Raw genomic sequence first — 26145 nt, forward strand, 5'->3', positions numbered from 1 at the left:
CAACACCGCATTTAAAGATTTTAATTGCATTTAAGTTTTATGAAATTATTGGTTTGTGAAATAAATAAATACGACACAGCAATAAAATACACCTACCTTCATATCGCTTCCACGTTGGCTACCGTTTGTAGCATTAAAAAAAATAATAATAAAAATGAAACCAAAAAAATGTTTATTTGCATTAAATTTTGAGCAGCCACTTTCATTCATTGAAATTAAAGACAAAATTACGTGGCAATAAATTATTTGAGTGTTTTATTTCATTTATAGTTACTGTATTTAAAATGTGTCACTCAAAATATCACTTTTCAACACCGCATTTAAAGATTTTAATTGCATTTAAGTTTTATGAAATTATTGGTTTGTGAAATAAATAAATACGACACAGCAATAAAATACACCTACCTTCATATCGCTTCCACGTTGGCTACCGTTTGTAGCATTAAAAAAAATAATAATAAAAATGAAACCAAAAAAATGTTTATTTGCATTAAATTTTGAGCAGCCACTTTCATTCATTGAAATTAAAGACAAAATTACGTGGCAATAAATTATTTGAGTGTTTTATTTCATTTATAGTTACTGTATTTAAAATGTGTCACTCAAAATATCACTTTTCAACACCGCATTTAAAGATTTTAATTGCATTTAAGTTTTATGAAATTATTGGTTTGTGAAATAAATAAATACGACACAGCAATAAAATACACCTACCTTCATATCGCTTCCACGTTGGCTACCGTTTGTAGCATTAAAAAAAATAATAATAAAAATGAAACCAAAAAAATGTTTATTTGCATTAAATTTTGAGCAGCCACTTTCATTCATTGAAATTAAAGACAAAATTACGTGGCAATAAATTATTTGAGTGTTTTATTTTATTTATAATTTCTGTATCTAAAATGCGTCACTCAAAATGTCACTTTCAACACCGCATTTAAAGATTTTAATTGCAATTAAGTTTTATGAAATTATTGGTTTGAGAAATAAATAAATACGACACAGCAATAAAATACACCTACCTTCATATCGCTTCCACGTTGGCTACCGTTTGTAGCATTAAAAAAAATAATAATAAAAATGAAACCAAAAAAATGTTTATTTGCATTAAATTTTGAGCAGCCACTTTCATTCATTGAAATTAAAGACAAAATTACGTGGCAATAAATTATTTGAGTGTTTTATTTCATTTATAGTTACTGTATTTAAAATGTGTCACTCAAAATATCACTTTTCAACACCGCATTTAAAGATTTTAATTGCAATTAAGTTTTATGAAATTATTGGTTTGAGAAATAAATAAATACGACACAGCAATAAAATACACCTACCTTCATATCGCTTCCACGTTGGCTACCGTTTGTAGCATTAAAAAAAATAATAATAAAAATGAAACCAAAAAAATGTTTATTTGCATTAAATTTTGAGCAGCCACTTTCATTCATTGAAATTAAAGACAAAATTACGTGGCAATAAATTATTTGAGTGTTTTATTTCATTTATAGTTACTGTATTTAAAATGTGTCACTCAAAATATCACTTTTCAACACCGCATTTAAAGATTTTAATTGCAATTAAGTTTTATGAAATTATTGGTTTGAGAAATAAATAAATACGACACAGCAATAAAATACACCTACCTTTATGGCTTCCACGTTGGCTACTGTTTGTAGCAAAACAATAAAAAGAAATTAAAAACAACACCATTAAAAAATCTTTATTTGCATGAAAATTACTACAAGCGACATAGTTTAAAGGTGTAAAAAACAATCAAGAATACTTATTATATTTAAGGATTGCTCTAATTGGTCAAATTAGCTAATAACTAATTTGTCCAGCAAGAACCACGTGGAGGTTTAGAGCATTCTTGCCAGGAAAAAAGGATATAAGGATGAGGTAAACAATGATTATTTCAAATGAAGGGAATAAAGGAATTATTGGTTTGTGAAATGAAAAAATAGTACACAAAAATCAAAGCTTTTTCACTTGGCGTTAAATAAATGCTCTTACCTTTTGTACTGCATCTGCTACCATTTGTAGCAAAACCTAAAAAATAAATTAAAAACACAACCAACAAAAAAATTAATTTGTAGGAAAGTTACAACAAGCGACTTTAATAAATATTATACAGAATAAAGGATACACAATACGGTATAATATATGGCACACAAGCTATTAAATCAACACATCACAAGATAAAACGCAAAAAAATGCACCTACCTTCATATGGCTTCTGCGTTGGCTACTGTTTGTAGCAAGACATTTAAAAAATTAAAACAACACCAATAAAAATCTTTATTTGCATGAAAGTTACAACAAGCAACGTTTGTCAATATTAAACAAAATAAAAAATACACAATACGTTTGAAATTATTGGTTTGTGAAATAAATAAATACGACACAGCAATAAAATACACCTACCTTCATATCGCTTCCACGTTGGCTACCGTTTGTAGCATTAAAAAAAATAATAATAAAAATGAAACCAAAAAAATGTTTATTTGCATTAAATTTTGAGCAGCCACTTTCATTCATTGAAATTAAAGACAAAATTACGTGGCAATAAATTATTTGAGTGTTTTATTTCATTTATAGTTACTGTATTTAAAATGTGTCACTCAAAATATCACTTTTCAACACCGCATTTAAAGATTTTAATTGCAATTAAGTTTTATGAAATTATTGGTTTGAGAAATAAATAAATACGACACAGCAATAAAATACACCTACCTTCATATCGCTTCCACGTTGGCTACCGTTTGTAGCATTAAAAAAAATAATAATAAAAATGAAGCCAAAAAAATGTTTATTTGCATTAAATTTTGAGCAGCCACTTTCATTCATTGAAATTAAAGACAAAATTACGTGGCAATAAATTATTTGAGTGTTTTATTTCATTTATAGTTACTGTATTTAAAATGTGTCACTCAAAATATCACTTTTCAACACCGCATTTAAAGATTTTAATTGCATTTAAGTTTTATGAAATTATTGGTTTGTGAAATAAATAAATACGACACAGCAATAAAATACACCTACCTTCATATCGCTTCCACGTTGGCTACCGTTTGTAGCATTAAAAAAAATAATAATAAAAATGAAACCAAAAAAATGTTTATTTGCATTAAATTTTGAGCAGCCACTTTCATTCATTGAAATTAAAGACAAAATTACGTGGCAATAAATTATTTGAGTGTTTTATTTCATTTATAGTTACTGTATTTAAAATGTGTCACTCAAAATATCACTTTTCAACACCGCATTTAAAGATTTTAATTGCATTTAAGTTTTATGAAATTATTGGTTTGTGAAATAAATAAATACGACACAGCAATAAAATACACCTACCTTCATATCGCTTCCACGTTGGCTACCGTTTGTAGCATTAAAAAAAATAATAATAAAAATGAAACCAAAAAAATGTTTATTTGCATTAAATTTTGAGCAGCCACTTTCATTCATTGAAATTAAAGACAAAATTACGTGGCAATAAATTATTTGAGTGTTTTATTTCATTTATAGTTACTGTATTTAAAATGTGTCACTCAAAATATCACTTTTCAACACCGCATTTAAAGATTTTAATTGCATTTAAGTTTTATGAAATTATTGGTTTGTGAAATAAATAAATACGACACAGCAATAAAATACACCTACCTTCATATCGCTTCCACGTTGGCTACCGTTTGTAGCATTAAAAAAAATAATAATAAAAATGAAACCAAAAAAATGTTTATTTGCATTAAATTTTGAGCAGCCACTTTCATTCATTGAAATTAAAGACAAAATTACGTGGCAATAAATTATTTGAGTGTTTTATTTCATTTATAGTTACTGTATTTAAAATGTGTCACTCAAAATATCACTTTTCAACACCGCATTTAAAGATTTTAATTGCATTTAAGTTTTATGAAATTATTGGTTTGTGAAATAAATAAATACGACACAGCAATAAAATACACCTACCTTCATATCGCTTCCACGTTGGCTACCGTTTGTAGCATTAAAAAAAATAATAATAAAAATGAAACCAAAAAAATGTTTATTTGCATTAAATTTTGAGCAGCCACTTTCATTCATTGAAATTAAAGACAAAATTACGTGGCAATAAATTATTTGAGTGTTTTATTTCATTTATAGTTACTGTATTTAAAATGTGTCACTCAAAATATCACTTTTCAACACCGCATTTAAAGATTTTAATTGCATTTAAGTTTTATGAAATTATTGGTTTGTGAAATAAATAAATACGACACAGCAATAAAATACACCTACCTTCATATCGCTTCCACGTTGGCTACCGTTTGTAGCATTAAAAAAAATAATAATAAAAATGAAACCAAAAAAATGTTTATTTGCATTAAATTTTGAGCAGCCACTTTCATTCATTGAAATTAAAGACAAAATTACGTGGCAATAAATTATTTGAGTGTTTTATTTCATTTATAGTTACTGTATTTAAAATGTGTCACTCAAAATATCACTTTTCAACACCGCATTTAAAGATTTTAATTGCATTTAAGTTTTATGAAATTATTGGTTTGTGAAATAAATAAATACGACACAGCAATAAAATACACCTACCTTCATATCGCTTCCACGTTGGCTACCGTTTGTAGCATTAAAAAAAATAATAATAAAAATGAAACCAAAAAAATGTTTATTTGCATTAAATTTTGAGCAGCCACTTTCATTCATTGAAATTAAAGACAAAATTACGTGGCAATAAATTATTTGAGTGTTTTATTTCATTTATAGTTACTGTATTTAAAATGTGTCACTCAAAATATCACTTTTCAACACCGCATTTAAAGATTTTAATTGCATTTAAGTTTTATGAAATTATTGGTTTGTGAAATAAATAAATACGACACAGCAATAAAATACACCTACCTTCATATCGCTTCCACGTTGGCTACCGTTTGTAGCATTAAAAAAAATAATAATAAAAATGAAACCAAAAAAATGTTTATTTGCATTAAATTTTGAGCAGCCACTTTCATTCATTGAAATTAAAGACAAAATTACGTGGCAATAAATTATTTGAGTGTTTTATTTCATTTATAGTTACTGTATTTAAAATGTGTCACTCAAAATATCACTTTTCAACACCGCATTTAAAGATTTTAATTGCATTTAAGTTTTATGAAATTATTGGTTTGTGAAATAAATAAATACGACACAGCAATAAAATACACCTACCTTCATATCGCTTCCACGTTGGCTACCGTTTGTAGCATTAAAAAAAATAATAATAAAAATGAAACCAAAAAAATGTTTATTTGCATTAAATTTTGAGCAGCCACTTTCATTCATTGAAATTAAAGACAAAATTACGTGGCAATAAATTATTTGAGTGTTTTATTTCATTTATAGTTACTGTATTTAAAATGTGTCACTCAAAATATCACTTTTCAACACCGCATTTAAAGATTTTAATTGCATTTAAGTTTTATGAAATTATTGGTTTGTGAAATAAATAAATACGACACAGCAATAAAATACACCTACCTTCATATCGCTTCCACGTTGGCTACCGTTTGTAGCATTAAAAAAAATAATAATAAAAATGAAACCAAAAAAATGTTTATTTGCATTAAATTTTGAGCAGCCACTTTCATTCATTGAAATTAAAGACAAAATTACGTGGCAATAAATTATTTGAGTGTTTTATTTCATTTATAGTTACTGTATTTAAAATGTGTCACTCAAAATATCACTTTTCAACACCGCATTTAAAGATTTTAATTGCATTTAAGTTTTATGAAATTATTGGTTTGTGAAATAAATAAATACGACACAGCAATAAAATACACCTACCTTCATATCGCTTCCACGTTGGCTACCGTTTGTAGCATTAAAAAAAATAATAATAAAAATGAAACCAAAAAAATGTTTATTTGCATTAAATTTTGAGCAGCCACTTTCATTCATTGAAATTAAAGACAAAATTACGTGGCAATAAATTATTTGAGTGTTTTATTTTATTTATAATTTCTGTATCTAAAATGCGTCACTCAAAATGTCACTTTCAACACCGCATTTAAAGATTTTAATTGCAATTAAGTTTTATGAAATTATTGGTTTGAGAAATAAATAAATACGACACAGCAATAAAATACACCTACCTTCATATCGCTTCCACGTTGGCTACCGTTTGTAGCATTAAAAAAAATAATAATAAAAATGAAACCAAAAAAATGTTTATTTGCATTAAATTTTGAGCAAGCCACTTTCATTCATTGAAATTAAAGACAAAATTACGTGGCAATAAATTATTTGAGTGTTTGATAATAATTTTATTTACTGTATTTAAAATGTGTCACTCAAACGCGATCACTAGCCACCGAATTGAAAATTTATACCGGAAAATTTAGATTTGCTTGAACACACGTCCGTTCGCGACAACGGCAAGTAACAAACTGAATAAATTGAACGAAACCGCACAATACACAATAATTTAAATAAACCGACTCACCTCGCTTCGCCTCGCCTCCCGCTCCCGCTCCCGATCTGACCCGTACCACTGCTCGCTGTCGACTGAACCGCCCTCGCCGCCTGCGCCGCACACCTAACCTCGGATGTGACGTCATCACACGTCTAAAACAAGTCATAACCAGAAACATTCACTGTCCAAATCCGTCAAATTTAGAAACATTCATACACAGAATTATTCAAAATAGAACAGTATTGATCTAGAAAAATTAATTATGACAAATGTATTTGTCTATAAACGTCTAAAATTATAAAAGTTTCGCATGCAGTTAATGGAAAAATAAAAATGCATGTTTATATTTAAACAGAAACTGGCAATGTGAAATTTTAGTGCGAAAATTAGTGGTAGAGCTCGGAAACTCTGTAAACGACCACGATAGGCGGAGCCAATGCGTACTTCATCGAGTGAGGAGATTGAGCAGTGGCGTAGCAAAAAACTATTCTATGATCAAGAAGGGTTTGAGATTCATAATTTGTAGTAGTTAAAATTTCCTCTATTCAATAATTGCAAGATGAAATAGTAAAAATCATATCTAATGCTAATACACGTTGATTTCCTAGAAATACAAAGCAGAGAGGTAGAATAAATAAAAATACACAATGAGTAAAGAGTAAAAACGCGTTTATTGCAAAAAATGTTTCTACTGGTATCTTTACTATAACTGGTAATATTGAAATGTTAAACTTTAAGACGAATTCTCTACACATGTAAGTACACGCCACGCCACTGTTTTCTGCCAACACCCCTAATTTAAAGATTGGACTCGTCCGAGACGAGTTTTCGTCTCTGCGCACTCCTACCACCGTGGACGATCTGTCATTTCGCGGACTCTACGGTAGGCAACTACCTATACCATTTTGCGTGAATTTAAAAAGTAATTCAAGAATTAAACATTTTTTCAACTGAACGGTCTAAATTAAATTGATGTCGTTATAGTGGTTATTTAAATGCATAGACGAAAGCAGATAAAATAAGCTGGTTATTACTCGGAAGTTGTTCTTCATGTAGTTTTATTTAACATTTTCTAGCTGAATTATTTCTTAACCGAATGCTAAAGTATAAACCAATCGCCTTTGTTACAGTCCACTCTGTATACTTGTTTTTCGTTTAGAGAAAGAAAGTTGCAAGACCACACGATTGGATGGAACGTAATGTAAAAAATAGGGATTTTTTACACTGAATTAAAAAGCACTTTACTATTAAAAAAATGTTTGATTTTATAATCGTTTTATACATATTGTTTTGAAATATTATTGACACGCGTTGTGACAGGCGACTGTCAATAATACTTACATGAGTATACCAAGTGACCATTTTATAAATATTACAAAGGTATAAAACTGGAATACCAAGCTAAAAATTTGGCACCTGCAACATTAATACAATTAATTGAAAATAAGACTGGAAAAAGAAAAAAAATTTATAAGAACATTTATTGGAAAAAATACGATAATTAAAAACATACAAATCGGTTTAATATAATTCAATTAATTTTGTTTCACAACTGAGTATAGATAAGTATTAACAAAAACAAAATAAAATACTCTCAATTGAATACTAAGTCTAGTTGCTATAAGCAAAAATATAAAATACACGATATTAGTCTATCAAGACCTAACATTACCTATGAAATAATCGCTGTAGACATAATTTAACAATGTTCTCCCAAGTATGTATAAAGGAATCGAAATACGTGTGAAATTATTGCATCTTTAATTAATGAAAAAGAGCAATACTAATCAATCAATTATTCTTATTTGCGTAATGCAATAAATTGTATCATCTTTTACTGATAGACCTATTAGATTAATTATATACAACGACAAACTGCACATGTAATTTAAATATTTTACATATACAAGGAAAATTTACAGTTAGAGGTACTAAAAGATTGCAAACGTAGCAATTACTATACAAGTAATAATCATTGTCCATCGACGCTACACCACCGGCTGTCGGATAATTTGTACTAAAGTGCAACCACTCGATAGCTCGACTAGTCAACAGAAACAACTAACAATTTTAACTTAAATATCATGCTATACACGTGTGCACTATCTTTTCTTGTTAAGGAAGGCCTTCTTGTGCGGAGCCGGCGTGTGAGGTCTCGATGCTGGTCTCTTGCGCGACGCGCCGCCGTCTTGGGAGCCATTGCAACAAGAACACATTTTTTTAACACTGCGTCTAGCACCCCTACCACTCGGCGAACAGTCCAAATCGTCTTCACAATGCAACTCCTCACAGCTCTCCTCATCCTTGATCAAATCATTCTTCGAAATCGCCACTCGGACGACTTTGTAGCCCCCGTCACTGAGTTCCTCGTCGCAACTAACACTGTGACTGTGCTTGTTGATGCAAGATTCCGGACTGTGGCTCGAGCTTTTCCCCAGATCGATGCTCCCGGTCGTGTCCTCCGAGCTCGACACTTCCACCGTCCACGTCTCCGAATTCTTATTGCGTTCCCCTTTTCGGCGATTACTGTATTTGAATTTGTACTTGTTCAGCGATGGCGGCGTGTTCTCGTGGTAAGGATCGGGCGAGACTGGCGAATTCAGCGTCACGTCGGACATCGAGGCGCAGTTTTGCAAAAGCGTGTGGTCCTCACACGACGACCCCGACTCGTTACTGGCACTGCTCTGACCGTTCGTCAGCTGCTGGTTCTGCTCGTACTCCAGCTCGGTTTCCGTTTGCTGATACTCGACTGAATCAAATAAAAAATCGGTCCTTAGCGAACCGGAGTTGTCGTCATCACTGAACAGCGTCATTCCAGACTTGTTCTCTTCTTTTTCCTGGCCAGAAGCCCGTTTCACTAAATCCTGAGACGACTGGTCGAACGACGGCGAGTGATTCGCGTCGAATAGAATATCCGCTTCTGGAAACAAATCACTCGTGCTCGGCTCGTCCACCCCCAAGTCTTCGCATTCTTCAGAGAGGGATTTTTGGAGGCGCAATTCGCGTTCGAGCGCTGCTTGTTTTCGCTGTAAGCAAAGTTGGTGCATCTCGCGGTCGAGTCGTTGCGGATTATTTGCTTTTTTGGTTTTGTTCTGGAAATAGGTCGCGTTGCCTTGGAATTGCTTCTGCTCGTTATTGTTTTGCTGAAAGGCAAAACTGACATAAGCAAAATAATATAAAACAACTAACAAAACCCAAAATTTACGGTGTAAGTTATTAAATGCTGATTACCTTCTCCCCATTATGTAAAAATTCCTCCTTGTTAGAAGGTTCATTATTTGTACCTGCTGATTCTGATGCTTTGCGGTATCTTGGAGGCGTATGCGACAACATAGGGCCGTTTGAAGTACACGCTGTCACTAATACCGACTGAACCCTTTCTAACGCTTTGCCTGGTTCACCTGCAATTTAACATTCATGCCAAAAACTGCACACCAACTACAGGACGCATCAAATTTTATTTGCAATACAAAAACACCGAGATTCTACTGTATTTTATTTAAATATTAATATTTTGTAATACGCATGTTTCGATCAAATAAATAGACAAAACTTAAAAATAGATAATTAGTAGTTTTTGCACGCTTCGACCGAGAAAAACATTGTCAAGTGAAAATAATAATTTGCAGAATAAAAAATTGATCGGACGTGTAACAAATAATAATTTCCACGACGTTGGCGAGAATACGCTATCCTGGATTGTTTTTTCAGTACATTGTGCCGTTTTTGAGGGAACGTTTACGCCAATAATAATTTTTAAATTTATTTATATAATAATACCGGTGTCCCTCAAGAGTGAATATGTGAATTTTATGTGTGAATTATCACGAGATACACAATTTGGTGAATTATTTGAAATTTAAAATGCACACAGTTAAAAAATTGATAAAGTTTGTATTCAGTTTTACAGACAATACGGTATTAATTATTTGTTTCAGCTGATATTTGTATAAATCAATTGAATTTTGCCACCTTTATGTTGCCCAGTTGTCAATCTAAAGTGGTATTTTTTATTATTGCAAAAAAAGTACAATAAATTAACTCGTTGCTTTAAGAGGTGTTAAAGACTGCGAATAAAATTTGCTTCGCCCTGCATTACTTTTTATTATTTAATTATACTATATTCCTTTGTTTGTGTCTAAAACTGGTGTTTTTTTTTTAATTTTTCTGCATTGGACTTACTTTTGTTGTTTTCCGCCGGCGCCATATTCATCGTAATCGCTTCCTGTGTCGTATTTTGTTCACTCGTCGCCAAATCTTCCTTCACGCACGAAGTCTGCGCTATAACCGGGGTGGCAATGGGGGCCGTTGCCGATTTCTGATACGTATGAAAAACCTTCTCTGACGAATTATCTTGAACTATAGTCTCCTCTAACTCGATATTACCAACAGTACTAGTAATACTGTTTGTACTATCGGGATGACTTCCCGATTCCGTCGAACTGTTAGCATTATCCTTCGGTTGCGAAATCGTCAACAACAGTTCGGTGTTCACCCTATCACTCTCGTCAATCTTTTTCAAAGTTAGCGGTTGTCCAAGTGTTACCGCGGTCAGATTATGCGAATTCGGCGGTAGAATCACTGGCGGTTGCCCACTAACCCCCGCCAAACTCTGCGAGGAAATCCCCGAAATTGGTTGAATGGTCGAATACTTGACTGTTGGAACAGCCGTTTTGTTCCTATTTTGGTTCAAGAAACTTTGAAAAAGGAGCATATTGGGACCGGACCGCGCCGGTACCGTAGCCAGTATTTTGCTCCCTCCGGAAACCACCGCAATTTGCTGCCCCCCTTTGACCATCGACACTGGCATTATGTAGTTTCCGGGGACCAAAACGGCAGTGTTCGGCATTTTCAAAGCCTCCCCAACGCTCGAATCCGCTATTATCAAATTCCGGGTCTGGTTGTTCCCGGCATCGGTCAAAATCAGTTGTTGTCGCGACCCCGACGAGCTATCATTCGACTCAGTCGTGACAGTTTGCACGTGGCTTTGCTCCTCTTCCTGCATCGAAATTTGCACAACCCCACAGGAACTGTCCTCACTGCCTACAGTCCGGTGGTCCTCGATGTCCGCCTCCGAGACCATACTACTGCACTGCCCGCTTTTTTTCGATCCGGAGTTTTTTTTCCGCTTGGAATTCTGGTTCGGGTTCGTCGGCGGGTTCGAGCGCCGTCGCGGCGCCGGCTTGTTGTTCAAATCCGGGGAATTCCTCAACTGTTCCGCATACTCGGCCAAGATATCGAAGATTCGTTGCGTTGTGTGTTCGTCCTCTTGCGGTTTTTGCTGCGGTTTCGGGATAGGCGAGGCTTTGGACGCTTGAGTCGTCGTGTTTTTCACCGTTTTGCCTTTGGAACTTTTCGAGGAGACTTTGGGGATTGAGGGCGCGGGCGCTGGGGTGACACACGGGCTGGAACTTCCCTGCGAGGTAACACTGAGGGCGGGCGAGGCCGCTGGTTGCAAATTACAGTAACTGCTAACGACAACCACCGGGGATAACTGGGTGTATTTCTGGCCCTGGTTCAGATATGTTACGCTGATTTTCTGGGGGGTTTCGTTGGGTTCCGACGTGTTGGGCTCCGAGGGCGTGGTCGTGCTGCTTCGCTCCTTGATTTGCTTGTAGACCATGTCGAATTCGCGCAATTGTTCGAGAGTTGTGGAACTTAGATTGGACTGGGGGCTTGTGCGTATTACGTTTGAGGGGATTTGTAGTACGGGTTTGACGATTCGGGCGTTTTGTACTAACGTGGGGCGGGTTACTGTCACTCTACCAACAGTCTCCTCGTTTGTACTCTCACCGTCGGACTGGCCGTCTTTTGCTTTGCCTTGCAGCGCGGCTGCTAGTAACGCACTCATTTTGCTGTGTATCACCGTGTCTTTGACCAGCGATATTTGGTCCGAATTTGACGTCGCGATTCGGAAAACTTGACCCCGTCCTGGTGGAATTAAATTGATTGTTTGACCGACGGGCATTTGGCGCGTGTAGATCACACCGCCTTGAATCGGTTGAATGTTGACTGAGGAATTTTTCGTCGTTGGTGTCTTCTTGTTCGTTTCAGCGTTCGTTACGGTTTCTGTGCTTGTACTCGACGCTTCGCTCGTTTCGGTATTGTTCTGATAAACTGATTTACCGAAGGCTTGCTGGAACTTGGGCAAACTCGACTTACAGATGAACTGTAAAATGGTGCCTTGACCACTTGATGTCGTGTTTGTTGTTGTTTTCGTAGTCGTGGTCACAGTTTTGGTTTCTTCCAAATTCGACTCAGTTTTCGGGGTGTTTGCCTAAACAAATACAAATGGATAAAAACAAACAACAAAAATCTGGGAGCGACAACAGCCTAAGTCCATTTTTTTCAAAAAATAAATAATTTAAAGTGAACGTTGAACAGACTTTATTTGGAACAATGTTAAAAGTTTGTAAGTCCTTTATAAAATATAGTGACCGTTGAGTTTTTTTTTTGGATTTTTTATCTGTAACGACTGATAATTTTATTAGAAACTGTGAAAATGCCCCTTTTAATGTGTATTCAATGAAACCAGAAGACTTTTTGGACTTTTGTACCATTTAATTGTAACATCACCTTATGTTAACATAAAATACGAAATGTGGAAATATTTAAGAACAATACTAAATTCTTATTGAAATAATCCTTGTTTAACTGGTAATAAATTAAGTGATTATCAATATTATTAATTCTATTTCGTTCTATTTGGTGCACAATAAAAAGTTAAGTTGTGACGGGAGAAAATAAATAACTAAAAAAATACGTCTCGTGTTTAATTTAAAAAAAAGTGTCACTCTTATTATGCGAGTTAAATTATGTTTGCTTCCTTTATCATTTTGTAAAGCTACCCTGCGTGTAGGAACATACATTGTTCTCTAAATTTTCGGACATAAAACTGAGTCGTCTACCAGTCAAAAAACAATTTTGTTTGAAAAACAAACGTTTTAATGCATTAAACATTAATTTATCATTTGGGCATAATTTATTTTGGCTTTTTACATACTGAAAAAAAAAACTTTATATGTTTAGGGCGTTAAAGTAATAACTATAAATCGAATAAAACCAAATATCTCTTTGTTAACCTGCTACATTCACTTACAATAAAAAATTCTATAACAAAATAACCGCTTATAATAAGAATTTTTGTTTTAAATTAGTCTTGGACTTGGCTGCTTTCGCTCTCAGGTAGAGGAATAATTACCTGTCCTTCCGATTGCGTCGTCAGTTTATTACTTTGTGTAGTGGCGGGTCTTATAATTTGTTGCGAAAGAATGTTAATGAGAGGCGAGGAACGATTTCGGATGCAGTTACTTTGGCCCGGCCGAATAATTTGTTGCGATAGGATGTTGATAAGAGTTGAGGGTTGCGAAGTGGTTGGTTTATTAGCGGAAGTTGAGGCTGGAGTGGCTGTCGTCGTTGGTTCCGAATTCGAATTGTGTTCGGGTTTGTCGGAGCGCGGTTGTCCGATTCTTTGGATGTGTGGGGTGATTTGGGTACTTGTTTGCGTGTTTTGTACAGGGCCGGTTGAAGTCGATCGTCCGCCGGAAATTTGCACCACATTCACAATATGATTCACGTTAGTTGGCCTAATCATTTCGTAGTCATTTAACCCGGGAACATTCGACAAAACACTGCGAACGTAATTCGTGTCGAGGGGTAGTCGCTCGAGGACCACCCGCGGGTTCATGTTGTTCCTGGCGATGTTGTGCTTCTTCTTGTCCTTATCGGCGTGCTTTTTGGGTTTCTTCGCCCTGTCGTGCCGGTGGTTGCTGTACTTTTTGAGGTTTTTGTGGCCTGTTCTTCTCTCACGTTGCATGTTTCTCGAACGGATCCTCTTCAGTCTGTCACTATTGTGCCGCCTAACCGTCCTTGGTGAATACTTATCGTAGGTTGTTAGTCTGTCGAAGTTGGAATTTTTTATTCGGTATTTGCAACACATGACTTTGCGCGGCCTCCCGACGTGCCTCTTCTTGTTAGTGTAGTTGCAGTTGTTGCAATTTTCCGAATAACTCGGGATGAAACTCTTGATCATTTCGTCTGATAGCCGGTGGAGGATTATTTTTAATTCTTTGTGGTTAGTCCACTTGGGTTTTTCCTTATACTTATAGGGATAGTCATTTTTGGTTTCTGTTTCTGATTGGCAGTCTTTGGAACTTTCCTCTTGACAGTCATCGATTTTTACAACAGTCTCTTCGTTAATATCACTTTTGGTTTCATTTGACGAGTTCTCATCACCTTTTGTTATGATCATCGGATGTTGTTCGGACAGCTTGAGCAACATTTTACGTTCGTTAGTTTCTGGCTGTGCCGCGTTTTTTGGTCGAGCTGGTTCGACATTATTTTTGTCATTTTCTAAAGTTTCCGCATTGTTGCTAGGGAGGCTGTTCCCGTTTTTTGGCAACCAGCCGTTTTTTGACAGCAGTTCTATGATTATCTTGTGTTTACTCAATTCTTTCTCGAGTATTGGCGTTGATCCGTTTTTTGGAGACGACGTTAACTCATCAGATTTCGGCTTTTTCTCCGGCACGACTTTAATTTCCTCTGTGTTTGTTCTTTTGTTATTCGATTCATCTGAGGTACTTTTAGGTGGTTCGAGATTATTGCCCAAAACTTCAATATGTAGAGACTTGTCCGCCTTGTCGGTAGTTGTGGGCGCTGGGATTTTATCAAAACTAGGAAAACCTTTGCTGGGTGATAAAGCTACATCCTCCTTGTATTTGTAGCTCATACTTGAGAGTAAAAAATTTTTAGTTTGGGACGGGCTTCTCTCGTATTGATTTGAATTTTGTGGCGTTACATCGTGTCTTAAGCCGCTTGGTTGAGGTAGAATTTTATCACTTCTCTCGTTTTTTGCTTGTGTTCGTTTGTTGGTTAAATTGAGTGTATCAGTTTGAAACGGCACGTTTGGAGTCGTTACAAGGTTTGGTTTCTGGTGGTGAAAGTCCGTCGGTTGATGTCTTTTTGGCTCAGTAGCCGCCATTCGTGCGAATTCATACGAAATTACGTTATGTAAAAAATTATCACTGGGTGAGTTGTAGTTATTCACGAATTTCTGATAATCATCGAAGTCGTTGTCGGATGGTTTTCTTTTGATGTTACTTCGGAAGTCCAGAACATCTCTAGATTGTTTATTGCCTCCTGTACTTTTTGAAAAGTCGACAGCGCCATCTGCACTCCTTTTAAATTGTGTGTTTGACGTCAAGTGGTTGAAGAACACTTCAGAATAGCTTCTTGAAGTCGTATTGTGTGAAGGGCTTCCGTTTGGTTGGAATGGATTCGGTGGATTGAATGACAAGTTTTGGTCAAAGCGCGGGTCGGAAAACCAATTATGTTCTCTATGTAAATTTTGCGAACTATTTGCTAAATTATTGCTTTCTAAAATATTTTGTGAAACCTGAGGTTTATTCCTTTTAATGTTATGTCTGAACATTCTCAGTGATTTTAAGGTGTTAGGATCAGATTTCGCTTGGGGTACTTCCGGTGGTGGTTCTGGGTTGCAATTCTCGATCATATCAACGAATTTTTCATCGGCATAAAGAAACCGCTCGTAGCCCCTCTCAATGCCCGCCAATTCGTCAACGGGCTCGCGCTTAACACCCTCAAACATCGAATAATCAATATCGACAAATTTCAGTTCCGTTACGAGATTTTTAGTACGTTCCATATCGTTTAAATACATTTCACACAGTCGGTGGAGGTCTTCCCACCGCAACAACCAACTTAACAAGTGGTACCTCGGACCGTTCAAAACCACAGCTAGATCATCACAAAGCTGGGACGAAATGCCCAATTGTTCAAAGTTCAAGGCCTCGTTGAGAGCAAAATTTGTTGTTAAGCGTAAATCGAGATTTGGTTTACACATCCACTTGCCACAAGCGTTGCAAATCCAGGAGATTTCGTCCGCTGTCGTGACCGGAGGGTGCAACTTACACTCCCAAATTTGGCCCGTGTCTAGCACGTTAAAACCGGATAATTTTGCCAGTTCTTCGATTTTTCGCAAACGGTCGAGAGTCGGCTCCAGACTGAAAGCCGTGAGGGCACACTCTCTACTAACTTGAACGTTATCCTTCAAAATATCGGCCAAATTCGAAAAGCCGTTCGCGAGACGTTTCGTCGTTTCTTCAACCTTCTCCGTTTCGTTTTCGGTTTTTTGAGATTCCAGGTTGTTCATATCCGTCGTCAGGGCTCTAATGTACAGCTCGATTGTGAACGTGCGCAACTTCAAACCAAACTAGAAAGTTGACGAATTAGTAGCAACACTTCCTTTTTAATTTTTACCTTATCGTGTATTATTTCGCAACAGATGTAAATGTGTTGGGCGGCTGTCGCCGCTTGGATAATGCGCCGAACCGAGACTTCGACCTTCTCAACCATTGAGTGTTCTATGCTGAAGGCAATCCACGAATCGAGAAGTTGCTTCAAAACTTCACCACTTTCCTCAATCGGCTTGGTAACAGCAGCAGTAACAAACACTTGAGACGCCAGAAATGTTATTTCCGGGTAATTACGCCAGACTTTCGAGATTTTGACCCGTTTCTTTGCAAATCTCCGAATCAAATGTAAACCTTCCTCCAAGCTAAGTTTCTTAAACTGAAGCAAATTTTAATAATACGAAAAACTGGATTACCAGCCCTACCAATGCAACTATTTCCGACCTCCTGTTATACCTGTAGAGCAACGCGACGTGGATATCAAAACAAAAAAGAATGTGTGTTTTTGTGGCATTTAGACTGAAATTTTGCGTTTGGGACAAGTTGTAACAATTCATAAACGCCGTAACTAAATTCAGGGCCAGATCCTCGCACTGGGACTCGCATAATTTTTTCAAACGCACGGAAACTAAATAAGCGGTTTCGACACAGAAAAACTCAATTTCTGCAAGAAAAATGATTAGTAAGTCGTAGGATTACGCTATGTCGTACCATCTTGGCCAATCGCCGCGTTGCTGTCATGCAATAAATTGGCTAAAACCGGGTCATCCCAGGGATTCTTGATTACATCGGCTAATTTTTGGAATTTCTTCGAAAACACATCACTTATTTTCATCAACTCGTTCTGCGTCTTCTCCACCTCGCTCAGGAGCTTTGCCTCAAAGTCACCTGAAAGGCCGAATTAGCCACTGTGGATGGGGACACGTGTTTACCTTTGAACATTTTCCATTTTCCCGTCAAGACAATGTTTAGTGTGTGTAATTTCGCCCAGTCCATTATTTGGACGATGTATCCAATGTCCGAATTTTCTTGATTGCACTGACCTAGACTTTTCCATATTTCTATAAGTGATTCGATTTTCTTAGGGAACGGTTCAATTTTGCTTTTCAAAATATACTCAAATTTCTGGAAGAGAAAACTACGATTACGACTAACTTATTACAAAAAAGTGCGGTACTGAACAATCTCATGAAGCTAACTTAAGTGAACAAAACTAAGTAATTGCAAAAAGAATGAAAACTAGTGGGTGATTTCATAATAAACAAATGAGAATTCGGTTGTTTTTGGGTTGAATGAATGCAAGTGTTATGAAATCACCCAGGTTTCTAAAAAATAATAAAATATAAAAAAGATGCGTGCTTTAAACGGTGTGAAGTCGTTAACTCCCTGGCTTTTAGAACTCATCTTGATGGAAACACAGGAACAAGCAATTAAACAAACAAATCTCCAGCTCTAGCAACAGAACTGTCGGGAACTAGGTGGCATTTGATTCGAGGCACTCCAACAAAAACACAGTCTACACCAAACATAATCATATTGCACTCAACAATTTTGTCTCAACATTTCAGAACTGGCCAAACTCTTCAATTTTCAGAAAATTTCTTAATGGAACATGGCGGCCATGCGAAAATTGAACTACACACTGTCCTTCACGATAATCATGCGAAAATTAAATAAACTAATGTGCGGAAAGCACAAAAATTTAATTGTTCACCTTATACACATTTATAAAGTTTCTTTCTTGATCTTTGTTTACATTTGATTTACTCTCAAGTTTGTTATCGTCCTCCTGTGACGCCATATTTACACCAGTTATCTGCACGCATACGCTTTCTCCTACGCATGAATCACAACACCGCTGGAGCGCGCCAAACTCAAATTTTAAAACCTCCACAACATTGCCGATTATCATTATCTCTGCCGCGCCCCCAGTCCCCACAAAACCACAATTTTCTTGTCTTCACAATGACTAAGCCACATTTCCTTAATCCCAGATAACTCCAACAACACCAAAAACACAATATTGAAAAAATAAAACACGTTTTTTTCAGCACGCAATCACGGCACCAGTAGTGTTGCCGGGCTAGACAACCAGCCGTCGCGTGCGTATTGTGGATTGCATAACGTTCACTGGTGACTTCAGTCGGGCCCTGTTGGTGCGCCCTGATATCACTAAAAAAAACCGTTAAAAACCGTTAGTGACGCTGCACACGAGCTGTGATAACTACCTGTGATTACATTGTAAAAAACCTGTGAAAATGTTCGGTAATCGTCCCATTCACCCGATAAGGGTGTGCGTGAGGGCTAGGTGAGTGAATTGATCACCAAAAACTTAGTTAGGTAACTCACAAAATCATAGGCCTCTGACCCAGAGCGAGATCTCTGCAAATGCCCCGAAAGTGGTGAAGTACATGAACACGAAGCACCTTCTGGTCCGAAGGGGGGTAAACAAGAGGAAGCGCACCTATGACCGCGTTTTTAGCGAGCACGCCGACCAAATCGAAGTTTTTCGGCACACGGTTGCCCGCTTCATTAGTAGCATTACTCGAGGTTACTCGTTCACGTTTTTCGCGTACGGCCCAACGGGCACCGGCAAGTCGTACACGCTGTTCGGGGAAGGCGAACAGGCCCTTGTTACGGACTTCAAGAAGGTGAGTCCCAGTGGCCGAGTTCTTGTTAGCTTAGCCTTTGATTATTATAGGATAGGGCGATCGGTTTGATTCAGCGAGCTGCTTACCAGCTGTTTTGCGAGTTAGAGCAGCTCGACTCGAGCAGGGTTGAGTACACGGTGCGCCTGTCGTTCATTGAAATTAACCACGAACAGGTTTTCGATTTGCTTGTGGAAAATGGGCCTTTGAGGTTCGTAGTCTTGGTAGTTGGGTCGTGTTTAAGTTTTTTGTTTAGAGTTTACGATGATCCCCTGGAGAACGGTTCGGTTTGCATTAAAGATATGTCGAAGGTCACGGTGTTTAACGCTGACGATGTCAACGACTGGGTTAATGTTGGCCGCAGAACGCTCAGAAAGAGTGCTTATTACGCGTATCTTTCGCACCTGATGGTCACTTTCTTCGTGGACATCAGAGAAACGACCCCGGAGGGAGCGCATGTTCTTAGAACCGCTCGTTTGAGCTTTGTTGAGGTGGCTGGTGGTGAACATGCCACTGAAATTGACGAAGGACGAACACTGGACACTGCCGTTGTCCACCAGTCGCTTGATGCGTTTGAAGAGTGCATTAAAGCGTTGGGGATGCAACAACGGTCAATCCCATACTCTAGCGCGAAATTGACCCGAATTGTGCAAAACAGTCTTGGCGGAACCGCCAGAGCTTGTTTTATGTCGACGTTCTCAACCAGCACTCAAGCCTGGACTGAGATTTTGAGTAGTCTGCAGATAGCGACCTTGATGAAACGTGTTGCCAATTATCCCAGGTTGAATACTGCTAGAACCCTAGCAGATGCGACACGTGAGCTGGACGGAATAATTGCACGCAAGGAGACTGAATTGGCGGAGATGCGCCAAGCGCTAGGTCCGTACGTAAGAGCGGACGCCAATCTCACCGAAGATCAGATCAGTGCCAACAAGAAAATTGTTGATTTATTGCGTGAATTGCTCGAATTGCGGGAACACCGGGCGCTGCTTGAAGCCGAGTACCGCAGGCTGGACGCTTCGTTTATCCGAACGAAGAGATTCCGGGAATACGCCCACGCCCAATTGGAAGCGGACCAGGACCTGACCGAACAACAGAGAAGATGTCTCGTGCGCCGTTTCATCGCGCGAAACAACGAAATGATCCAAAATGCTAACAACTTGCTCGACATGTGCGAGGAAAGGATTGCACAAGCAAAGATTCCGCCGCGCCAAGTTCAGGTGCAAGCCGATGCAAGTAACGCCGATTTGGCTAAGCAAGTCGTTGAAGTCACGACTGATGCTTTGAGCGATGTTGAACAAGCGACGAGCTCGTACAAACGCCAGCAACTTACACGAGTTGTGAAGATGGCACAACTTAACACCTACTTGCGAAGACGCTTCTTGGCCGATTTGCAACAAATTAGCGATATGATGGGCAAAATTAAAGACTTGCGTCCGTTGGATATCAACGATTTGCTCAATGACCAAGCACGCTCCTCTGCCGATCAAATCGCGTATTTTATCGACAATATTTACGGCGAAGTTTCGCACTATATGAAACTACCAGACCAGCCCAAAGCCGAGATTGGGAAAATGAATGAGGGGATTGCTGCAGACATCGAAGAAGTTACACGAACTGAGACGGAGGTTCGCGCTGAGGTAAGTGGTCTTAAAGGGGACGATCACAAAGTAACGGTCAATTCCAAAGCGTTTATTGTGTTGGTGTTAACGCGTGAAAAAAAATTAAATAAACATTAGAATTTTGGGGATTTTTTTAACCTTGAAATAATTTCCGGCAAAGTAAAAAATTAATATGAAAATTACTACAAATAGATTAACAGAGATCGATGTAGGATTAAATTCTACTCAATTTTTTTGAAAAAATGGGGCATATTATTTCCAAGCCTTAAAAATTTGATTGCTTACTTTTTTGAAATTTGAAACAACCGAAGTTTTGCCATTTCTAAATATTTAAAAATTGTAGTGTTCGATTTTAGAAGGAAAATCAAATGTAAATAAAAAAATTGTGTAAATTTTTCGAAAACTGCTTAATATATGTAAGGAAATTCTGATCAAAACTGACTTACAAAAACTAGAATAATCTTAAAGCACAATAAAAAAATTGCTTTCAGTTTAAAGTAAAAAAAACTTGATTTTTGTTGCTTTATGGCTTTATATTTGCTTTATTGATTTATATTTTTCTGATGAATAGCGTTAAAACTTGTTTTTTTTTCCTCATATTTCCCTTACACCCTGTACACATTTTTAAAATTTTTTGTAGTGTGTATGTTTTTAGCTTGGTCATTATTTTGGTATTGAAACTGTTGAAAAATAATTAATCTTTTCCCATTTTTTTCATATTATTAAATTAAGTGGCGGCCACACTACAGGGTGTCTCAAAATTGGCGAATTCCGAGTTTAGAGCATTGTAGGGAATCACTTCAGAAGTACAAATATAGAAAAAAATACAGATCGGTGCTTCCCCCGAAGGTCACTGTTTGAATTGCGTTTTCTTCAAATGTAGGCTAAAAGTTTCAGTGTTTTATATTATTTATGGATTGTGGAGAATAATAATGTAAAAGAATTTCTCAAAAAAATTGTTTTATTTAAATAAACCTTAATTTTTTGTGATTTTCCGGTTCATTTAAAAAAAATTAAGATTTTATTTCTCCAAAATGAAGCTAATTTTTCAGGAAATTGTTTTACATTATTATTTTTCACAAATGTCTTAATCATAAATAAAAATAAACAGTGAAATTCCTAGCATACATTTGAAGAAAAAGCAATTTAATGTACATTTTCTAACCAAGGTATCTTTGTGGGGAAGCTCACAATCTTTATTTTGTTTCTATATTGCACTACTCTACAGTACTGTGAACTGGGAATTCGCCCAATTTTGAGACAATAACTTCTTTCTGTTACAAATAGTTGCACTTGATAGGAATAATCATGAAGAATTTTATTTCTAAAGAATGCACACTCACACACGCACTCTGACCATGTTCCTGGGTTTTAAGGTTAAAAGCCATATTTTTCTGGGTTGCTTAAATAATGCTTTGCTATTTTATTAAATAATAATTAATATAATAATATAATTATAATAATAATACAATGATTTTAATGATTTTTGGGTTAGATAATCGTTGGGCTTTCTCTCCACTTTCAAACGCTACATTAACGAGATAATTTCAGTTGGATCGCCATCAGGCCGAGAGAAGCCAGCATTATAACCTCGTGTTCCGTTTCTTTGATGACCTTTTAAAGAAATTGGATGAGCGCGAAGCTAGAATTCGCATTCAGTTCGACGAAGGGAACGCTTCGGTTGAATGTTTGAATAACGAAATGCAAAAGGCTAAACGCGACAAAGAGATCCTCGTGAAGGAGGTGTTACTTCTGCAGGAAGCAATGCAATTTGTCCGTGACCAGCTCAATGGGAAAGACGGCAGCTTCTTCGAGGAAGCGAGCAAGATGATGAGCGTTGTAAATTGATAATTGATTGTTTTGGCTATTTTTAATCCACATTTTCCAGCCGGGAAAGATGGCATTCTCGTTCGAAAATTTGAACGTGGGTGAAGTTTCGGAACAATTTAGCAACACCGTGAATGATTTTTACACGGAATCCACCGAACAGGCGGAAAACATCGAGGATTTCACTGATGATATCGTAGATGCTTTTAAGTCGGTTGTTCAGACTCACAATAATGTAAGTTTTTAATTTGCGTCGTTTGGCCGTGTTTATTTCTAGTGTGTTTTAGCACAATGCCCGCACGGCTAGGCAAATCCAAACTATTGGGAAAGGTGTCAGGGAAAACATTTTGGAAAAGGCGTATGCTAACACTACCCATATTGCAAAAATTGCCGAAGGGGCAAGCGCCAATCAGGAGTATTACGCTTCCAAAACGAGGAATATCGTTGATCAGGTGATGGATCAGCTGGAATCGATTCATGGGAAGATTCAGTTCCCGCCAGGCGAAGGAGAGGAGGCTTCTGCCGCAGAGAACGATCCCGAGAACATTGAAAATGTTGCCCCACGTGTTTGAATCTCCCCCAAGAAGGGAAGGAGAAGTAAGTGGTTTAAGTTACATTAACACAGTTAATATTTCGTTTTGATTATTAAACGTTGGGAAAGTACTTGTTTTAATTTTATCTGCAGCATGCGATTTTTTTTTGTTTTTGTGGTGGTTACCAAAGTTCCTCTTGTTGCTTGCGAAAATTGCTTACATTGCTTTAAAATTACCATAATCAGATTATCGCCCGGTATTTCAGTTGACTGTTTAAACCAAAGATATTTTCGTTATCAATTTCTTTCCTGGTTTGACGTATTTGAGTGCGGTTTTGCCAAAAAGCCAAAGATTTTACCCAAGTTCTGAAATACCAGGCGTTAATGTGATAAGCATTACCCACTTTTTTAAAAACTGAGTGCTTGGTTTAGGGTTTTTTTAATTTTATTTGACGTTCTGAGTTCTTAATAAAAATTACTTTCAGTAACTGTGTACTTTTATTTCTCTCAACCCTACTAAAGATTTTTATACTCTCGTTAAATAAAAAATACAATCTTTTAAGAAAAAAAACTTTTATTCAATTAAAAAAAATCGCTGTTTGACAACAAGACTTAAGTAAATGCGTTCGCAAATTTGTAAATTGCATCAGTTCTTGACATGATGCCAATATCAGAGTCCAAATATCTGAAGATTGGAGCGACTTCTTCTGGTACTTCCTAAAGAGATAAATGAAGAAATTTTGATTGGCTTTACATACATAGCGTGAGTTAAAGTAAGGCATAAAAAATCCTCAAACAGGTCGATTTTATTTTGGTAAATGCTACATTTTGACACCATGGTAACATTTCTGACGTCACAGGTTACTGAATTGTGTCACCAGTTCTAATTTTTTTAGATGGTAACCGATATTTTTGGTTACTGTTTTTGGCAGTATACTCTTATCTTTCTGGTATAAAAAAAATTTAAATAATGAATTAAAAAAAAATCGTAGAAAAAAGAAAATAACATAAAAAATATTGTTTAATTACATGTAAAAGGCTTTATTTTATAAAGGATTGTTTTTTGCTTATTTTGAAATATTACAATAAATATATGAAATAAGACAATAACAAGAATTTTATGCGTAACTTTAAACTCACTGTATTTCGTAGTTACCTTATCAAACAGAGAAGAAATTTCTTTCCAAGAAAATGCATATAAATTCGTTTTACTGTTTAATGGCCCAAAATCAATAATACATGGTTGGTCCGGAAACGATATTATCACGTCGAAAGTATCTAAAATGAAACATCGTTTGGGTTACAAGTTATAACATAAGACCTAAAATTACAGTGTCTTTTTGGGAACACGTCCGCAATATTTTCCTTATAAAAATTGCTAAGAGTCTCAATAATCACAGGACCCTCATCTTTGAAATGGGCATAATACGTTGGCCAATCTCTAGGCGTTATACCTAAAAAAATCAATCAAAATTCGTGTTTTTTGTGACTTTTGTACCTCTTAAGACTTTGTTGACGACAATGCATCGGAATTCGCTAGCGGGGTGAATACTTTTCCAGGGCTTTAACGCTATATAAAAGGGAATACTGCTTTGGGTTGAAAAGTCCTCTGAAATAATATTTGAGGCGGAGAGGAACAACGACAAGTCATCTAAATTTGTAACTTTCAACTGGTTCCCAAAACTGAACATTTTAGCATCCTGAAACACCCCTGTGTGGTTGAATAATTAATTGAAACCCTACCATAGGTGCATGCCAGTTGTTTTTAACAAAAACGTTCTTATCTAAAGTGTTAATTGCATTTTTTACCTCAGTCACGAATTCGTGCGGACAGATCTAAAAAAGTAAAAAAGGTATCAGAAAGAGGGCCAGACCGACAACGGAAAATACTTCTTCGATGTTTACATCGGACTCATCTGACTGGAGTTTTTGCAACAAAATCGGCGGGATTTCGATTAGAATTGTTTTGAGCGCGACAGATTGGAACTTTTCGTACCAAAAATGAATCGAGAAAAGTTTCAAATCTTGCGATTCCTGTAACGGAAGCGGTAGAAAACGATTTTATTTTTTATTTGAATACAAACCAACATGGTGTGACTCATAACCTCACTGTTTCGGATGGTCAATTTTTGGCGCTTGATACGTCCAGTGTCCAAAGATGAATTATTTCATTCACTTCATTTTTATCAGTTACACAAAAAAATGATAACAATAACAATAATAACAAGACGTACTCGAAAGATGTCGCGCTTGTGTACGGATTCCTGGACATTACAGTCGACCAGACAGACAATCGCTGCGCGCATGGAGCTAGCACCATATCCCCATCATTCTCGTTTTCTACAGTCAAGTTCACACCAGGAAAACTATCAAAATAATCGTAAATCATTATAAAAACATCAATAAGCTGTTACGCTGACTTGCATATCACATTTGTAGAACATCTCCTGACCATTCTAATGTGTTTCTATTATAAATTAAAACTTAACTGTATTTAATTTCTGCATTTTTTATTCTCATATTCAAGCAATGCAAACTGATTTTTTTTCACCCCCTTTATATCCTGCAATTTTCTTTATTTTTGCAGGAAATTAAGCCCTTCGATAGGCCCTTCGACTGTAAAAATGAATGAATTTGAAAACTTTAAAAGTTTACATCTTGTTAAAAGATGGTTTTATACGCAAAATGAGCCGCTGAATTCAATGGAACAAACCGCATTGCTCTACGACTTTTAGTTTTTGAGTTATGAATTATTTTGGTAAATAAAATTTTTCACTATAGATATTGCCTATCTTAATTTTTAGCAAAAAACTTTAAAAGTTTACATCTTGTTAAAAGATGGTTTTATACGCAAAAT

The 26145-nt window shown here is 36.3% G+C and overlaps 3 protein-coding genes across 6 annotated transcripts; 1 reads left to right on the top strand and 2 right to left on the bottom strand.

The window, feature by feature from the left end:
* Positions 1-6841: 6841 nt before the first annotated feature.
* Positions 6842-18742, bottom strand: LOC103314818 (hypothetical protein). Of its 4 annotated transcripts, none has more exons than XM_008201794.3 (9): positions 18374-18731; positions 17592-17784; positions 17371-17547; positions 17085-17323; positions 16727-17038; positions 13650-16679; positions 10631-12725; positions 9680-9849; positions 6842-9591 (listed from the first exon to the last, which is right to left on the bottom strand). In XM_008201794.3, exons 1-9 carry the CDS (start codon positions 18569-18571, stop codon positions 8551-8553), a joined length of 7455 nt encoding a protein of 2484 aa, XP_008200016.1. In that variant the 5' UTR covers positions 18572-18731; the 3' UTR covers positions 6842-8550. The 4 variants fall into 4 exon arrangements, with proteins under 4 accessions (XP_008200016.1, XP_008200017.1, XP_008200018.1 ...); XM_008201795.3 differs by having other exon boundaries at positions 18019-18731; XM_008201796.3 differs by having other exon boundaries at positions 9454-9591; positions 9733-9849; positions 18374-18742.
* Positions 18743-18802: 60 nt separating this feature from the next.
* Positions 18803-23776, top strand: LOC100141737 (kinesin-like protein KIF11-A). The gene is made up of 7 exons (XM_001807157.4): positions 18803-18967; positions 19019-19310; positions 19361-19518; positions 19564-20947; positions 22481-22768; positions 22818-22991; positions 23044-23776. The coding sequence occupies exons 1-7, from the start codon at positions 18918-18920 to the stop codon at positions 23326-23328; spliced, it is 2631 nt and encodes an 876-aa protein (XP_001807209.1). The 5' UTR covers positions 18803-18917; the 3' UTR covers positions 23329-23776.
* Positions 23777-23844: 68 nt separating this feature from the next.
* LOC655643 (cell division cycle protein 123 homolog) lies at positions 23845-25592 on the bottom strand. Its single transcript, XM_962202.4, has 7 exons — positions 25373-25592; positions 25179-25322; positions 25032-25124; positions 24787-24988; positions 24620-24742; positions 24445-24566; positions 23845-24005 (listed from the first exon to the last, which is right to left on the bottom strand). The coding sequence occupies exons 1-7, from the start codon at positions 25388-25390 to the stop codon at positions 23901-23903; spliced, it is 807 nt and encodes a 268-aa protein (XP_967295.2). The 5' UTR covers positions 25391-25592; the 3' UTR covers positions 23845-23900.
* Positions 25593-26145: the final 553 nt, after the last annotated feature.

Source organism: Tribolium castaneum, chromosome 10 (genome assembly GCF_031307605.1).
Source record: "Tribolium castaneum strain GA2 chromosome 10, icTriCast1.1, whole genome shotgun sequence".
In the NCBI taxonomy this organism is placed as follows: domain Eukaryota; kingdom Metazoa; phylum Arthropoda; class Insecta; order Coleoptera; family Tenebrionidae; genus Tribolium; species Tribolium castaneum.

Bases quoted from the DNA above. Each gene is read 5' to 3' on its own strand.
- LOC100141737 (XM_001807157.4), top strand. From the start codon at position 18,918: ATGTTCGGTAATCGTCCCATTCACCCGATAAGGGTGTGCGTGAGGGCT. The intron at 18,968-19,018 runs GTGAGTGAATTG...ACAAAATCATAG, and splicing joins AGGGTGTGCGTGAGGGCTAG to GCCTCTGACCCAGAGCGAGA. The intron at 19,311-19,360 runs GTGAGTCCCAGT...TGATTATTATAG, and splicing joins TTGTTACGGACTTCAAGAAG to GATAGGGCGATCGGTTTGAT.
- LOC103314818 (XM_008201794.3), bottom strand. From the start codon at position 18,571: ATGATAATCGGCAATGTTGTGGAGGTTTTAAAATTTGAGTTTGGCGCG. The intron at 17,324-17,370 runs GTACGACATAGC...TTTTTCTTGCAG, and splicing joins CGCGGCGATTGGCCAAGATG to AAATTGAGTTTTTCTGTGTC. The intron at 12,726-13,649 runs GTAATTATTCCT...GTATTTGTTTAG, and splicing joins CGACGCAATCGGAAGGACAG to GCAAACACCCCGAAAACTGA.
- LOC655643 (XM_962202.4), bottom strand. The intron at 24,743-24,786 runs GTACAAAAGTCA...TGATTTTTTTAG, and splicing joins CGTCAACAAAGTCTTAAGAG to GTATAACGCCTAGAGATTGG. The intron at 24,006-24,444 runs GTAACTACGAAA...TTATCTCTTTAG, and splicing joins TTTCTTCTCTGTTTGATAAG to GAAGTACCAGAAGAAGTCGC.